Below are 17842 nucleotides of genomic sequence, written 5' to 3' on the forward strand. Positions count from 1 at the left end.
TTTGTTGTACAATTCTTCAGCTTAAAATGGTTTCAAGTGACATTTATATCTGCAGTAGGCTGCATGTGATTAGATAAGATCCTACTTTTATGCTAATATTAACAATAATAATTTAGATTTCAAATTTCATAAGACTTCCATAAGACTCAGTTTTTGGTTTATTAACCATTATATTTCCCATGTACAACAGTTTAGGATCATGAATGCCTGTCTCTCTTCTTTTGGTTGTGTAAAGCACTCTTGGCTCCGTTGGACCGTGCTAATGCATTTTTAGGCCCATTTAACATGTTGATTTGGTGTCGGATCTGTCAGTGAGTGAGGTCACAGAGGTAAACTTTAAAATACACTAATGTGAATTTAACTTATTTTTTAATACATGAAGCTTCAGGGCTTTGAAAAGGCAAACAAATGCAAAACAATCCACACTGAAAGATGCATGCATGCAGGTATTTGAGTCTAAGTACATTAAAACATATCTGACTGAACTTGAGCTGTGCTAAATACAACACAAACAATACAGCACAAAGATTCTCACTTTCCAGAGTGCGTATTTACTGATGAACACTAAATTTGATTTCAGAGAGACCTAAAAGTTATCATTAGCGTCTAATGCATATTTTTCCCTCATGCTCTGACACAGGCTGTTATGCCAGGAAATGAAGGAATGTGAACATTTGGTAAACTCTCTTGTCCTTTAACTCCTGTCTGACTTATCAAAAAGCCTGTGGCCATCTGGGAATTTTCTTTACCCCTTTACTTTTTTCCATTAGTACCCTCAAGCTTCAGAAATTAGGTTTTTGAGAAGACGTGTAGACCAAAAAATAGGCAAGGGTTAGAGTTATTTGTCCAGCAGGTGTAGTGTGTGGCTCTTTCTCTTTCTTCTGCATGCGTGCCTTTAATATGAGTTAATCTGGTTTTTCTGGTTGTATTTATCTCTGTAAAGCACACTGTAAAAGTGTTGAAAATTAATGGTGAATAATGTATTTATTGTTATTATGAGTATTGTTATTCCCTGCTATTAATCCCCAACCCCCAATAATCATTCTGCTTTTACTCACTTTTTAATGTGTGCTGTAACATTTAGCCTTTAGAGCCGCTCTACAGCAAGGCTGCTTGTTCTCAGCCCTGGGGTCTAAATGTCGCTCTGAGCTCACAGGCCTGCTGACCTGGAAGGACTTTGCTAATTTGAATACCAAGTGCACGGTTTCCAACATGCTGCTTTGTGCATGCATGCGTGTTTATGTGCACTAATGCCTTTGCTTGTCTTATTCTCACAGCGATGGACAGAAGATGAGCAAGCGTAAGAAGAACTACCCAGATCCAGGACTGATTGTGCAGAACTATGGAGCGGATGCCCTCAGGTCAGCTCTGTGCTTGACTAGGACTTTGTGTGCATTTCTGAAAAGCGCTTTAGCTTGTGTGTCAGTTGCAGAGTTGTGTTCTACCTCATGTTAATAGCAGGCATGGCTCTAAAAGGTCTGAATCATGCTCAACACTCAACGTGGGATCTTCCCTTTCCCACATACAGTATACACACGCTAGTGCATGCTGAACACTTGTCCTCCTTAGAACATTTTCTCCTTTGCCCTGAGCTGTAAGTGTTCTACGGCCATATGGCCCGATGAATAAACCACTATGCAGCTGCACCATATGCTCACATACACACTAAAGTGTGAGTTGCTAAGATAAAGAGCAGAATGCGACAGTCTGTTTTCTTATTTCTTCTTGTTCAGAATAAACTTTGCACTACACCCATGATGGCAGGATGAGCAGCAGCAAAAACCGCTGAGTGAGAAGTGAGCATGTGCTAGGCTGAAACAGACAAAGATTTTTTTATATACGTATATATTTCCAAATTTAGCTAAATCTTCAACTTTGCTCATTCTAAGGTGTCTTAAGTGTTTCTCAGAGTTGCTGCCATTTATATAATTTCTGTCCTCTTGCATAGAGTTGCATCATTATAGCTTGGAGCTTCCAGAAACACTGCCTTCATCAGCAAGACAAGTCAGAGTTTACTTGTTTTTTTTTCGCTTTGACCATTAATATACTTCCTTCTACCAAGTCAAGGGTCAGTGTAGTGTAGGCTTGTCTTGTTTTCTGTGTTTGTGCCTCCTTTTGCTCCTCTTACTTCTGTCACCTTACTTAGGACAGAGAAATTGATCTCAACACACCCTGAGGGATGCCTCAATTCCTAAAATGCACCTGGAAGTTAGAGGAGGGCTAAAAGCTTGTATTCACATTTTTTAACAGTATCTATCTATGGAAGCACTGGACAAATTTAAAAATAATTGTTATAAACACTGTCAATCTGACGCATATAGATATGTAGGTAAAACTCATTTTGCCTGACTAGTTAATAGAATATGGAGTTGACATGATAGTTATTGATGCCTCAGATGTGGATGTTGCTCCATAGAAGCTACAAATTTGATGCTTCTTTAACCTGGTACCACAGAAGATCCATAGTCACCTCATTTTCAAGATGAGTCACCTGTTCAGTATCTAACCAATTATATTTGGATAGGTCCCATCCAAATGGAAATGACGTCATTAGTTAAGCATTTGTGAGAAATCTAGTCAAAATAAGCATGGGAATTCTTGAGTACAGGCCAAAAACATGTTTAGTTAGGCTGCAAAAGCATCAGAAATATGAGCCATGTTTTTCTATAGCACATTTAAAAGCGAGGGCCTATAAAATTTAACATAAAGGCAAGCAAAACTGACTAAAAATAAGTTTTAAAGAGATTCTGCAACATAAAAATGTGATTGTAACTTAAACTGAACTCAAAATTATAAGCCCAGGAAAAAAGCTTTATTTATACGGTGCTTCAAATCCTGTCTGAAAACTTTAAAATTTTAGAGGCTGCCACTGCAAAAACCTGATCCTCTTCATGTTTAAACTGAGACCTCAGCTGCACTGGAAGCATCTAGCTGGATGATCTCAGTGATATTTGGGGTTATAAAAGTGGAGCAGTTTTGTTAAATAGTTGGGTGTTAAAACGTTAAAAGAATGTAAATAAAATTAATGTGAAAATGAAGTGGCAGCCGGTGTAAACCTGCTCAAACTGAAGCCTTCTGTAACCTTTTAGTCCAGATTCAATTCAAGAATTTGTGTAAGTGAACTGATCCAAAGGGGAAAGATTTCCAAATACCATAACTTCTGTCTTGTTTTCCACAGAGCTAATTATGTAAAACAAAACTCATTCTTTTAAGGTATGTTAGTACAATGTTTATTCATCATTATATTATTCTACGTATGTAATCATTCTGTCTCCCTGCATAGACTGTACCTCATCAACTCACCTGTAGTGAGAGCTGAGAACCTGCGTTTTAAAGAGGAAGGCGTGCGAGACGTGTTGAAGGACGTCTTCTTGCCGTGGTACAACGCCTATCGATTCCTGGTGCAGAACGTACACAGGTTACAGATGGTACGTTTGTCGAAGTCAGAGAATTACTGTCCTTCCCAAACTACCTCTCTAAAAAGCACTGCACTGGTGGCAGATGGCAGCTAATATCAAGTGATAGATCATTTAGTAATCATTCTACCAAAAGGGGGAAATTAACTTGATTTAGTGAATTCAGATTTTAATGGCAGAAGTAATTACTTCATCTAATTTTTTACTTGAACGTGCTACTGTCGGTATTGCAGTCCATTTAGGAAAAACTCTTGCATCCTGAACTTTTCATAATAAACTTAAAAAAACTCCTAATAGGCGCCAAATCCAGACAATTTGTGAAAAGTAAAATCGGCCTAAAGAAGTTGTTTATTAAACTCAAAGTGGTAGTTAATGAAAAGCTTTTTATTATTGTGGTCCTCGCCTGTATGAAGCCTACATGAAGACCTGAGAGCAGCTGAGAGTTTGGACATTTTTAAAAACAAAACTTGCGACATTTCTTTTTGGTCTGTTTTTAACTAAATCAGTAGGTTTTACAAAATTTCATCTTTTTATATATCTCATCATTCATTTTATTGGCCTATTTTATTTATTGCAGGAATGTGTATTTGTTCTTAACCTGATATTCTTACCTCTTCTTATTAATGTTAACGTTGTTCCTTCACTTTTTTAAATCAAATCTCTGTTGTTTCTTCACCGTAAACTGCTGAAAGTGAGATAGCGCTTCCCTAATCCCATTGTTCTTAAATGTGTATGTGTATATAGGGGTGTGTGTGTGTGTGTGCATCTGTGTGTTTTTATTAACATTTTGTAAAGCATTTGTGCTTCATTAATTTGTATGAAAAGTGCTCTATAAATAAAGCTTTAATTGATTTTATTACCCATAGAACCAGATGGTACGTGATACATGTATTAAAACTGGTGCATATTGACATCATTGCATCTCATTTTAAGGGAAAATGCTAAATTTTTCTCATTGTTCGTGTTAAACTGCTAGGAGGATGGGATTCAGTTCCTGTACAATGAAAACACAGTAAAGCAGAGCGACAACATCATGGATAAGTGGATTCAGTCCTTCACGCAATCCCTCATCCAGTTCTTCAAGGCTGAGATGGATGGTGAGGCACCCATGTTCCCATCCAGTCTGAATGCGGACCTGCAGTCATTTACTGGAAATTTATTTGAACTTCCACTGCTTTCTTATCTTAAATATATCCTGCATTTCAGCCCGTTTTTGCCCTTTCCCTCTCAACTGTATTAAAGCTGACAGTTGGTGTTTGTTGCAGCTTACCGCCTTTACACTGTCGTTCCTCGCCTGGTCAAATTTGTGGACATGCTCACCAACTGGTATGTCAGGACCAACCGACGCCGCCTGAAGGTGAGAGCACACCTCTAAGTTTATGACTCCCAAAACAAAACACACCACTGGAAATATTTTGTATTTGATGAAGCAAAAACATTAGCAGGGCATAAAGCAGTGCTGTATTAAACAGATACAGGAAGAAGTCCAGTTGAAAAGCACAAAACAAACCAGTTTTACAGCTGTGGCCCTGTTTGACTTTGACTGGTGGTGCTGATATCTGTAGCGGCATCTCTGCATTTTTACTTCTCATAAGGGAAAGAACTTATTGATGTGTGTGTGAACTTTATAGGGCGAAAGTGGCACTGAGGACTGCCTGTGGGCGCTGGAAACCCTCTTCAGTGTTCTGTTCTCCATGTGCAGGCTGATGGTGAGTCATTCGGTTTTATGTGTAACAGATCGAGAGAGAAAAGTGATTGTATGGGAAAAAATTCATATGGTCAGGTTTTGCTCTTGTGCGGAAAAGAAGCAAAGACACAATGCTGGTATGCAAGAGGTGTGTTTGTGTGCTCGCATGGTTATGAATAATGGATGAGCAGTAGGAGTTTTTATTTATAACACATTGAAGATGTTTGCATGTGAGGCATGAGGCACGCTACGAGGCAGTTAGCCTAGCTGAGATCAATACAGGTCCGCTGCGAGCTACACAAATTAATTAGCCGTAGTTGAAAAAGAGGAGAATCACATTAGTGGAAAACTCACAATGGCACTGTTCTGTTTGAACTTTTACACCAATTGATAGAAAAAAAATGCCAGAGAGAAATCACCTCAGACGTTCAGACCTTTTATGTCCAAAAATGTAAATTAACCACAGTGCGGAGAATCTAATAATCTCTGTGTGTTTAATATCTCATGTGTACTTGCTTTCTTCCCTCCTCCTCAGGCCCCCCTCACACCCTTCATTACAGAAATGATGTACCAGAATCTGCGGAACCTAATTGACCCTGCCTCTGTTGAGGAGAAGGACAACAGCAGCATCCACTATCTCATGCTGCCTCAAGTCAGGTTGGGAACATGTTTTCAGTTAAGATGTAGCATGAGAGGAGTTGGTTTTATGTTTATCATCTGTATTTTTACAAAAAGTTTGCCCCGATGTACTCGAATAGGTACATCCATGTCAAATAAGGCAAAAGGTTATGGAAAAAAAAAATGCAACAAAGGCTCCTATTCTTGTGTATTTAAGCACATTGAAGTATCCTAAGTGAAGCTTAAGTCAGTTAATTTTCATGTTGCCAGAAACATAAATCCAATTGAAATGCAAGTTTCATCTGTATCTGCTGGATGTTTAAATAAGCATCTTATTACATGACCCTCAGAAGATGATATCTCAAGCTCATTCTGTAAGCCCCAAGTATTTATTGAGTACAGACTTCTAATGATCATCCTCTCTTGTTCAGTCCTTCTTAGCACTTAGTTACAGACACACTCACAGTTCTATTAATATTACTTAAGGTCTCTAATTCTTCCTGTAAGTATTTTAACAAGTGAATTTAGCAAAGATTAAATGGGTTTCAAAGCTGTTCTTGCCAAACAGTACTCTGCAGTAAACATAGCAAACTCCCACGCTTATGTTTGCCCCTTTTCTCGCCGGATATCAACTCCTTATGTGGAGCCTAATCAGTTTCAGCCTTACTTTTGTCCAGCTGTACCACACTCTGAGCTACCCAGAGTAAAGGCTTTTCAGGCTTAAGAGGCCACAGTGAGAAGATGACTGTTGGGCTTGACAGCAGATTTCCTGTTTGTGTCAAAACCGTCCTCTTCCCACCTCTGCTGTTTCATCTTCCCCAGTGTGGATTGATTTCATTAATTCATGCATTCGTAAATGATCACACCTATATTTGGATTATATTTGAAGTGTTATTCCATTTTTTTTTCTCTAGATTATCACTTAGATTATCATAGATTATCATAATCTTCTGTTAAATGTAAGTCATGGCTCTTACTGAATTAAATCAGATACTATACATTCTCTACTATACAACCATTACTTCGCTCATCTCTCTTTGGAGAGTTACAGGAATGTGTCCGCTCACACCAGAGTCTGAGAATTGCTTTGACACTGTCAGGATTGTCTGCCCTGCAGAGTGGACATTGCTGATGAAATGTGATTTCATTCCCTTCACTTAATTTACTTCAGTAAAATGTGTGGCTTGGCAGCTGATCAGTTTTAAGGAATGCCTGGGAGGAATGTCTAATTACCCAAACCTTATTGCATCATATTTAACCATTAAAAAAAAGGTTCTGACATGATTAAACATCTGTTTGATTTTTGCATATATAAAATATTTTGTGCAATGGTTCATATAATCTCCCTTGTCACTTATGCTGCCCCCAGTTCTGCTGCTTTATAAGCTGCTTGTCCTTCCTGCTGTCGGATGGGACTATTTTACCCTCCTCCTGAAGGTCAGCCACCAATCAGGCGATGGGAACAGTTGCTCCTGAATCACCCCATTAAATGATTGGCTGTCACTGCTGTCACTGCCCTGTCATTTTACTCCAGTGTTGTGTGCATACTTTGAGGAGCCGGGGATGCACATGAGCTCACAGTCGGTTTGGGCTGTTTTAATTTGCATTCAGAGTTGGAGGTCTCAAAGTACCTTTTTAATGGATGTTCCTGTAATAATCTGAGGGCAAATGGTATATTCCAAAAGGTCTTCTGTATTCATAAGGAGTACAGACTCTCTCATGCTTTATTATCCATTTTCCTCAATAGGTGACTCATCTTAATTTATGATTCACTTCTAATAAGAATGTGAGGATTACTGTCCCTGCACATTCACATCATTCCTAGTAAAGCCCAAGAAGGTGTGTTGTTTCTATCATATGATTAGTAAAACACAGCCAGGGTTTAAGTTGAGACTTGAAAAAATGCTTTTTAACACAGAATCACTCGTCACGAGATCATAATCTGTCAGATATGGTGATATTACTAAGCAATACAGTGATGCTCATAATTTCTTCTCATACATCTGTGTCGCAGGGAAAGCTTGATTGACAAGCGTATTGAGAGTGCTGTGTCTCAGATGCAGTCAGTGATTGAGCTGGGCAGAGTAATTCGAGACAGGAAGACCCTGCCTGTTAAGGTATTTCCCCATCTACTCATATTTTACACACATTTTTAAAGTGATGTAGTACTGTAATATTTAAAATGAGGCGAAACAGCACTGTCATGGTTCATTTACTAGAATTGTCTTAAAAAAATAAAAATAAATAATCCAGTTGTGACAGGATATTTGGAAGCATTAAAAATAATTGACCAAACTTTAAGTCTGTTAAGTTTCGGCCATGGATATTTTCTATTTCTTTTTCTACTGTTTTGAATTGAAATTGAATTAATGCGTTTTTCCAGATATTTCCAGAGTTTACAATATAAATATTTGTCTCTATTATTTGCTAAAGTCCACTAACATTCATTTAAATAAAAATGTTGCTTTTTGGTGCAAATATTATTTTATATATATATATAAAATTTTTCCTCCCCCTTTTTGATGCAGCTTCTCCCCCAGTCTGACACAGAGCTTATAAACACATACAGCCACATGTGTATTAAAAAGGGTTACATTCCACAATTTCTGCTTTTGTGCAGGTTCAACAACACACAGGTTCAAAATGCACCTGAGCGTCTTAATATTGCACGTTATGTCGTTAGTGATGTCACATGCTTTCCTTATATTTTCCTGCCATAGTCTGAAATATTGAAATATTTTTAGCTTAAGTACATTCAAACCAGACTACTAGGTAAAATTGAGCATAACTGAGACCGGGATTGGAGCTCATGTCCTTAAAATCACTGGATCACAGCTTCTTTTCTGAAAATACTTCAGACAGAAAGAGAACCACAAGTCAAGATATGTTATTCTGGTGTTTTATTGTTTCAAACCACTTTTCAAGAGTTAGAAAAGAACCATCATTCTCACCATAAACAAATACAATCACTAATTCACATGTCAGCTAACTTTGTGTGTTTGGTTTTGTGTTGTCAGTGTTGCAGCTTTTTTGGTTTGTGTTTCAGTATCCTTTGAAAGAGGTGGTGGTTATTCACCAGGACCCAGAAGCCCTGAAAGACATCCAGTCCCTGCAGAAATACATCCTAGAGGTAAGTAAACCCTGTTAGAAACTGTGTTGGAAGGAGATGTTTTTTTTTCTTACAGAATGTTTTCCTGAAATCTATTTTTGTCAGTTACTGCACTCCCATCAGTACTATTAAACTTGCAGTTGAAAAAGAAACATCCCCTAAAACCATGTTTCATGTTGACTCAGTAGAGGTGAACATCAGAGGTAGTACCATCTACACACACCGCTTCTATCCTCTGCTATAATTGAAATTTATATGTCTGTTTTATTCGGAAAAGAGTGTCAAGCAGATGTCTCTGAAATTGTTTCACATTTGATCTACCCCTTTGACAGACTCTTCAAATGCAGAGTGCTAACAGGAACATTATGTTGTTTTTTTTAACCAGCGCATGAAGCACATTATTATTGTTAATCTGTGGGCTGACAGCAGTGATAAGTAAACTCATCTTTAGCTCATCTTTAGCTTCACAGCTGGATGAAGACTACGTGTGGATTTGTTTCAAAACCTGTTTGAATTCATTCTGGTGTTTCTGAACGGGCTTTGAACGGGGAATACTCACTAATTACAGTATTTATGTGAAGGAGGTAGTCCTGCTAAGACTAAGCTTTTGTCGTAGAACTTAAGCGAGTTCTGCGACTTTCTCTCACCTTTGCTGCTATTTCTGTCTCTTTAAATTTTGTTGTGTCCCGAGCTGATAAGGAACTCGTGTCTCAGATGAAAAGTTGATTCCAGCTCTTGATCTCATATGAAGGTGTTGGGGAATGTTGATGCAACCTTTACGGATTTAGGGACATGTGGCAAAAAGGCTTTTGTTGCAACCTGCTGTTGGATCCCGCAAGCTTTATCTTTATTGAAACCACTTCTTATCTATTACTGTGTTTGGCTTCTAGGGGAGGAAACATTTAACCTTACCAGGCTCTTGCTACCCCCCAGTAAACAAGGTTTATCTGATCAGAATTGAGAGCAGCTCAGGTCTTGGAGCTCAGAAAAGAATCCCTAGACTGTCTGCATACGTGTGCCGTATCTTACTTGGATTTTTTTTATTAATTTTTTTAAAACTATTACAAATTAATCATTTAACAAATGAGAATAAGTTTGACTTAACTTAAATTTAACAACTTTGACTTGGAACGTGCTAGAGACAGAGTATTAACTTGGAAAAAATACTGCAAATATTTTAATCCTGCATAAACAGATTACAGCAAATTAAAAATTCACACCAGTCAGGTATAAACACTGAGTGACAATGATAGCAGGTTTTGTTTGTTTCTTGAGTCAAAAGTTAGGAAGAGGTCAGCTGCAAAATACCACTGTTCTTTCCATCTGAATTTTAGCTTTGCTCAGCTTTCCCTCACTGACGTGCCTGTTGGTGTCTCCACTGACAGTAAAGTCTCCACTGAGTTCAAGATGCTCTGTAGAATATCAAATGAGCCCCTCTTTCAACAAACAGAAGCCTCATTTCATTATAACACATCATGTTGTGTATTGTCCCACAGAAACTCATATATAATCTTAAATTAAACAGGTTGTTTGTGTTAAATCAGTGATTGAATCCTGTTATAAATAAACCAGGTCATAAATTTCAACCTCACATTGGCTCTAACTTTATTACTCAGCCGCTGCTGTAGCTTGTCTCTGCTCTCAGAAAGTTAAAAATGTGAGAACTGAGCCTCAACCCGAACAGTATGATCGACTGAAAGAAGAAGTGGATGGCGATGTGGCTATATTTAGTGTCTCTATTGCTTCACCACATGATTGAATCACAGATTCTTTTTCTTTAAGGCTGAAGACTGAAACTTTGTCTAAAAAAGAGGATTGACCTTTTAGAAATTTCAGCTGGCTTATTTCGTGACTTGGTGTTTTACTGAAGGGCTCTGTGATCAATTTATGTTTTATTATAACAAATAATGAAATGCTTAGCGTAATGTTTTAATATGCTATACTGTATACCATTTTGAATGTCTAGGTTTATTTATATTGAAACAGCAGAAACATAGCTCATACATTGTTTATATGCTATATTTACATGTCGTATCATGACTTGAAACTGTTGTGTTGCTACTCTTAGGAAGTATTTTTACACTTTAACTCAGATTTCTTTTCCTTATGTTACTAAAAAAATATGCCTAAGGGTGTTGTGATTGTCTCTGAAACACATGACCTAACCTATGCTGTACCCTGCTGTATCCCGCTGTAGACACAAGCAGATAAATGAGGTTCTGTCCATACTTGGTATTTGAACAAGCTATAGAAGCCACTCTCTAAGACATGGTTTGTGACTATGTTATATTTTTTCTTTATCCCCATAGGAACTTAATGTGCGACAGTTGACACTTTCAACAGACAAAGACAAGTATGGAATCCGGCTGAGAGCTGAGCCAGACCACATGGTGTTGGGCAAGAGATTAAAGGGGGCCTTCAAAGCTGTCACTGCTTCTATCAAGGAGCTCACCAGCGAACAGCTAGAGACCTTCCAGAAAACAGGTATTACTGCAATAACGAGCACATAGGCTTATTCCCAAATCTTTTATAAGTCTTAGCATCACAAAAATGTTGCTTCAGTGTAAATTCTTATTAAGCGTGTATTATTAATGTATTCATTCAGCAGCATATACTTTTGTTCCCTGCAGCTGTAATCAAAAATCAAAGTAGTTATGGTATTTTTAAACCCTATTTTTTTCCACATCATTTTGCATTTATTCATATGGAACGAAATGTAGCTGAGGGGGGTAGCGTTAAAGGAAAAGTGCTTGGTTTTGCCACTGACATTCTCAGGTTGCTAAGTGACCAAATATGAACACAGAAATTAGCTGCATCACATGGCTATGTTGCTAACCACGCTCTTCATCTGAAACACTAGAAGCTTGACCTAATTACTCCCTTTCATCACATCATATTCATTCATGCTCCCTGCTTTGCTTACTTGTCAAGGCCAATTTTCTCTGCAGGTTTGTGAAATGGTAGGTTATCTGGTGGACTGTTATTAGGAGGATAGCGGATCATATCAGTTTGATGGTCAGCTATGTTTTTTCAAACCCAAATTCAGAGACAAACAAACAAATCAAACAGTAGATGACATATGAAAGACGAAGGCTCTCTGAAGAAAAACATCTGTCTCAAAGCGAAGCACCTATTGATGCAAGAGTTTGAAAATCTGTGTCCATTAATAAAAATATTCTCAGTACTACCAAACATTATCCTGTATATGGTGTTTCACATCCGAAAAATAAATGCTCATCTCTGTTTACTATAGTTATTTAGACTTTTATCTCTTTACTAGATTTATATATAGATTTCCTTGATTTATTTCTGTGTTAAAAAGGAAAAAAAAGCAATGCACAATGTATTTGCTATGATGATACCGTAAATCATACCACTATAACATGGCCAAAATGTGTCAAAAGCAATCACTTATAAAACCCTAATTCCAAAAAAGTTGGGACCTTTAAAATGGAAGAAAAGACACAGCACTGAGGTTTGCATCTAATTAATCAATATTTTGTTCACAATAGAACACAAAGAAGTGAGACATTTTATTATTTTATAATGGGTTGAAGAGCCTGCTGAGCTTTCCACAGAATGCTGGAAAACTGAGTGGTACAAAAACAACAGCTGGAGAAGCATGTTGCAGCTAAATGAGTTAATTGCCTGCTAGTCAATGAGATGATGGGGGCGAAAGAGCACCATGGAAAGGCAGTCTCTGAGGTAAGTATGATCAGGGGTTCGGCAATGTCTCTTTAAATTTTGGGGCAATCTAAGAAATTAGACGAGTCCTGAATGTAAAATTGTGAAGACCTTGTATATTCCATTATCTGCGGTATAAAACACCAAACGGAAATCTGGATACATCTCAGTATTTGAGTGACGCAGATGAAAATAAACACTGGATGGAACTGCATTTAAAAAAAAAAAAAAGGTGTGATACTGCTATGGAAATTTCTGCCTGCTCTTAGAAATTATTCTAGAAATACTTTCCTGTGAACATGGCTGACGTACCTTGCCTTCTGACATGGCGTTGACAGTATCATCCACCTTCTGCCCTTCTCTGCCTTTCTGACACTGGTAATGCCCACGCCATGCCCACCAAATAAAACCTTTTTACGTTTTTCAACGTGGTCCATCGGGATTTCTCTCATATTCCGGAAAAAGCCACTTCTTCCCTATTTTTCCCTCATGAGCCATCATGGAAATGAAATAATGAATATTTATTATAGGCATTCCCCTGACCTTTTATGGCCATCACAAGGACATGGCAAGGCACTCCTCACATGCGCCCGCTTTAGAGTTGATTTTGATTTATGAACGTAAACAGGTGTGGGACGTGCGTGCGCACGCTTTGATGAATCTGAAAGTTTTGTGCGCCTCATTTGCCTTTTCTCCACCTGTAGTTTGCTTTGCTACACACAGTTTGATAAATGAGGCCCCTGGTCTAAAAATGCCCAAACTTCCTTTTAATCAGTAGGCTGCCATGCTGCTTATCAAATAAGTAATTAAAGAGCTTTCAGTCAGTGCAAACAGGGAATCGTCCAAAATAAAGTCTCTCCACATTCCATGACTCTAAAGTATTTCTATTCTCTCTCTCTCTCTCTCTCTCTCTCTCTCTCTCTCTCTCTCTCTCTCTCTCTCTCTCTCTCTCTCTCTCACTCACTCACTCACTCACTCACTCACTCACTCACTCACTCACTCACTCACACAGTCAGTTTATTCTCAGAATGCAATCAGAGCTTGAGCAGGGATCAAAGCAGTGCAAGGTATCTTGTCCGTCCAATTATAGAAAGACGAGGAGAGCCCCCACCGTCTCTGGGGAAGAAAGCAGCAGAGGTTAGCTGGGTTGTGGGAACTTCAGATTTCCAATCACTTGGATGTTTGAAGTCCAGCCAATTGTGGGGGAAAAAAATAAGCATGAATGATGGAAGAGGGAGATAGATCTGGTAGAAAAAAATGTTGTGAAACATACAGATGAAAATGTACACAGCATCACCAAGTTACAGCATACCAAACCAAGAGGCAAAATGTAATAGTTGAGCACATGTAAACAGAATAATACAATGACTTTATTTGTTTTAGATTATTCCAAAAATGAGCTATACAGAGATGGACCAAAGGTTGTACAAGTGATTACTATCTGGAACAGTCATGTCAGTTAGTGGAACATGGCTAAATATTACTTTTTGTAATGAATATTAATAGAGGAAAAAAAACAACAGTCCATATTTAACCTTTAACCAGTTTTTGCTGCAGATTCCATAACTCCTTTAAAGCTTTTTCCAATTGAAGTTAGGAGGGTGACAATTTGTCAAGAAGATGATTGTAGCCTCGTTCCCATTATATCTTACCTATACCTTTGATCCCATTATGTTTGATAAAGTAGAAGAAGTGGGGTTAAGGCAGAAGATGGAAAAACGCAAAGAGGCAGGGAGGGGCACAGAAAATCAAAGCGTGAAAATCTTATATTAGAGAGAAACAGAGTCACTGTTGAATTCAGCCTCTAGGTGTTGAGAAGTGAAGAGGACAGAGTAACATGGTCATGGTTTTTAGTTAGAACACAGTCATGGCTAATTGCTGCCAGGGGCAAAATGGAGATGTGTTATAGGTAGACAAAGTTTTCTATGTTGTCTTGAAGCTCAGATTTTTAAACTGATCTGAGGAGACTGAAATGGATTCATTCTCGTGCAGCATCTGCGTATGATAGAACCTGCGCAGCTAATGCTGGGGAGATGTGCTTTCGTGCTTGATCGTAGGGTTACGGCATCGTTTTGTAGTTTCTCTTCCGTGAAAACTGCACAAATTCAGCTACAACCTCCAGAAATCTGCAAGTGGGGTGCATGTCAGGTCTGGAAGAGGTGCGCATTAAGCCTCTGCAGACCTATGTGGAGCATACAGCAGTAACGGACCTTAAGCAAATGCAGCATGAGTATAAATCCAGCTTAAAGCTTATGGCAGGGATCACCATCACCAGTCCATGAGGGCAAGTGTTCTGCAGGTATTGCATGTTTAGACATGAGCCTGATTCAAATTAATGGGTCATTAACCGACCTGTGCAGAACTTGACAACAAGCTGTTGGAAATCCATTTTATTTGAACCAGGTAGTTAAAAAGCTCCTTGAAAGAAGCCCCAGGGGTGGGTGAGATCTGCCTGGAGTTCCTTAAGACTCTGGATGCTGTGGGGCTGTCTTAGCTTATACACCACTGCAACATCACCTGGACATCAGGGACAGTGTCTCTGGACTGGCAGACTGGGTGGTGGTCCCCCTCTTCAAGAAGGGGTATCGGAGGGTGTGCTCCAACTACAGGTGGATCGCCCTCTTCAGCCTCCCAGGTAAAATCTATTCAGGGGTCCTGGAGAGGAGGATCTGTTGGATAGTCAAATCTTAGATTGAGGAGTAGCAGTGTGGTTTTTGTCCCAGTCGTGGAACAATGGACCAGCTCTGAACCCTCTTCTGGGTCTTGGAGGAGGCATGGGAGTTCGCCCAACCAGTCTACATGTGCTTTGTTGACTTGGAGAAGGTGTTCGACCGTGTCCCCAGGGGACTGCTGTGGAGGGTGCTCTAGGACTATGTTGTACCGGGCCCCCTTGTATTATCAGTGCCAAAGGAGAGAATTTCTAGGTGCAGTAGAGGTGTTGAGGATTTGGTTTGGTGGCCTCAGGATTGGGTCTCTACTCTTTGCGGATGATGTGGTTCTGTTGGTTTCATCAGGTCATGATCTCAAACTCTCATGGGGTGGTATGCAGAAGAGTGTGAATTGATTGGGATGAGAATCAGCACCTCTATATCCGAGACCATGGTCCTCAGCCGGAAAAAGGTGCAATGTCCTCTCTGGGTCGGGAATGAGGTCCTGCACAAAGTGGAGGAGTTCAAGTATCTCAGGGTCTTGTTCACGAGTTAAGGAAGGATGGAACGGGAGATCAACAGGTGGATTGTTGTGGCTTCTGCAGTCATGTGAACTCGGCATTGGTCTGTTGTGGCGAAGGAGCTGAGCCAAAAGCAAAGTTCTCGATTTACCAGTTGATCTACCTTGCTACCATCACCTATAATAACAAGCTGTGGGTAGTGACCAAAAGAACAAGATTGTAAATACAAGCAGCCAAAATGAGTTTCCTCCCCAGGGTGACCTGGCTCTCCCTTAGAGATGGGATGAGAAGCTTGGTCATCCTGGAGGAGCTCAGAGCAGAGCCAGTGCTCTAGAGAAATGGCTCAGAGATCTGGTTAATCTGCCTCTGGACCGCCTCCCTAATGAGGTGTTCCGGGCATGTCCATCTGGGAGAAAACCTGAGGTAACGCCCAGGATGCGCTGGAGGGACTACATCTCCTAGCTGGCCTGGGAACACATCAGGATCCCCCCGGATAAGCTGGAAAAAGATGGATGGATGGTTGGTTGGTTGGTTGGTTGGTTGGTTGGTACAGTTAATTCAATGGATGTTAGTAAGCCAGTAACAATGGCATATTGTTAATATCTGTTTTAAAGGATTACATGACTCATATCAGTATTGTAATGTTTGAAAAAGTGTAAGTCTTATTTGCAAGCTTTTCTCTGCAAGACTAACAGTTTAAACCTTGAAAAGAAAAAAAAAAGCTTTGCTTGGAAAATTTATAAAGTTTGATGCAAAAATGTCTGTAATCAACATGCATAGAGGACATGATCATCAAGTATCACTTTATCAAGTTGAAAGTAAATATGGTGATGAGCAAAATGAGTGAAGAAAATATAAATTGTTGGTATGCACAGTAGCAAAACATTTCGACTGAGTACCTAAATTTCTCTTTTCATTTTATTGTTTCCTAAAAGAGGCACAGGTACAATCAATTCAATGCATCACACATCGCTAAAAACATATTTCCATCAGTATCTCTTGTTGTCTGGTTAATTTTAAGGATCCATCGTTGTGGATGGCCATGAGCTACATGAGGAAGACCTGAGGCTGATGTACACCTTCGATCAAAGCTCTGGCTCTGCTGCACAGTACGAAGCCCACTCTGACGCACAGGTAGGCTTGGATTTAAATAACAATTTTCAGTGCTGCAAATGCTGATACCTGTCCAAACTCATTAGATGCCACAGGCATGTTTAGGTCTATTTTTGTATTTACACAATGGCGCCAGTGTTCAAGTTAATTCACACTTAAATTCATAATAAAATCCTATGGATTAATTAAGAGACATAGCTCATAGAGGCAAACACACTGCAAAGGTGACCATTTGAAATCTCTGACACATCAGAATTTCTTCCTTGGCTATATTTGGTCACAAAACATGATGAACAGTGGTTGATTCACCCTCACTGTCCAATGTAGAGCAGCCACTTTTAGCCATGATCGGAGATAGCAGCAATTCCATCAGGTTGGTCATCTCTCATCTGAGATCATTGAGAATCACACAGTGTATACTGAGTTTTAGTATGGAAATTGATTACCTGTAGACTAAAAGAAGAGGACCCCATAAAAGTTTGTATAGGATTTGCAATGACATTACACTATTCATCCACTCTTCAAAATTTAGTTGTTGGCACAGTGCTGAAGAGGCAGGGATACACTTGTCCTTGCCCTGCCCCTCTCTTCCTCTTGACTGCCAGATTACCTGCTCTTATGTGGTATGTTGAGCCACAAAGCATAATGTAATTGATCTATATAAAAAAAAATAAGAGAAAGAGAGAGGGAGAAAAGAAAATGCTGCTGTTGCTGCACCCAGCTGCCATATACTGTAAATGCATTTATGACTTTGCTGTTTGTGTGATGTATGAAATCATTTCACGGCTAAGTGGAAACCAGCACGTATGTCTGTCCCACAGGCCCTCTCTAATCAGTGCTCTTCCAACCGTATATACACCGCACGGCTGCACCTTAATACCAGTGTACTGAGCTCGCTTTTTAATTCTCTCATACTCCTTCACTCATACTCACACCTCACTCCACCTCCCATCTGTCTGTGTCTCTGTTCTTTTCTCATATTCAGTTTCTGTTGTTTTATGTACCTCCTCTTTCACACTGTCAGTTCCCTCCTTCCTCCAAATGGT

At 39.3% G+C, this 17842-nt stretch overlaps 1 protein-coding gene across 1 annotated transcript in view; it reads left to right on the forward strand.

The window, feature by feature from the left end:
* iars1 (isoleucyl-tRNA synthetase 1) overlaps positions 1-17842 on the forward strand; it is a 52059-nt gene that overhangs the window by 26932 nt on the left and 7285 nt on the right. Inside the window, exons 18-27 of the mRNA XM_041980213.1 lie at positions 1278-1361; positions 3284-3428; positions 4393-4513; positions 4682-4773; positions 5048-5125; positions 5639-5760; positions 7736-7838; positions 8768-8851; positions 11140-11314; positions 16705-16817. Coding sequence (XP_041836147.1) covers positions 1278-1361; positions 3284-3428; positions 4393-4513; positions 4682-4773; positions 5048-5125; positions 5639-5760; positions 7736-7838; positions 8768-8851; positions 11140-11314; positions 16705-16817 — 1117 coding nt within the window. The remainder of the gene's footprint in view (positions 1-1277; positions 1362-3283; positions 3429-4392; positions 4514-4681; positions 4774-5047; positions 5126-5638; positions 5761-7735; positions 7839-8767; positions 8852-11139; positions 11315-16704; positions 16818-17842) is intronic.

This window comes from Melanotaenia boesemani, chromosome 3, assembly GCF_017639745.1.
Source record: "Melanotaenia boesemani isolate fMelBoe1 chromosome 3, fMelBoe1.pri, whole genome shotgun sequence".
In the NCBI taxonomy this organism is placed as follows: Eukaryota; Metazoa; Chordata; class Actinopteri; order Atheriniformes; family Melanotaeniidae; genus Melanotaenia; species Melanotaenia boesemani.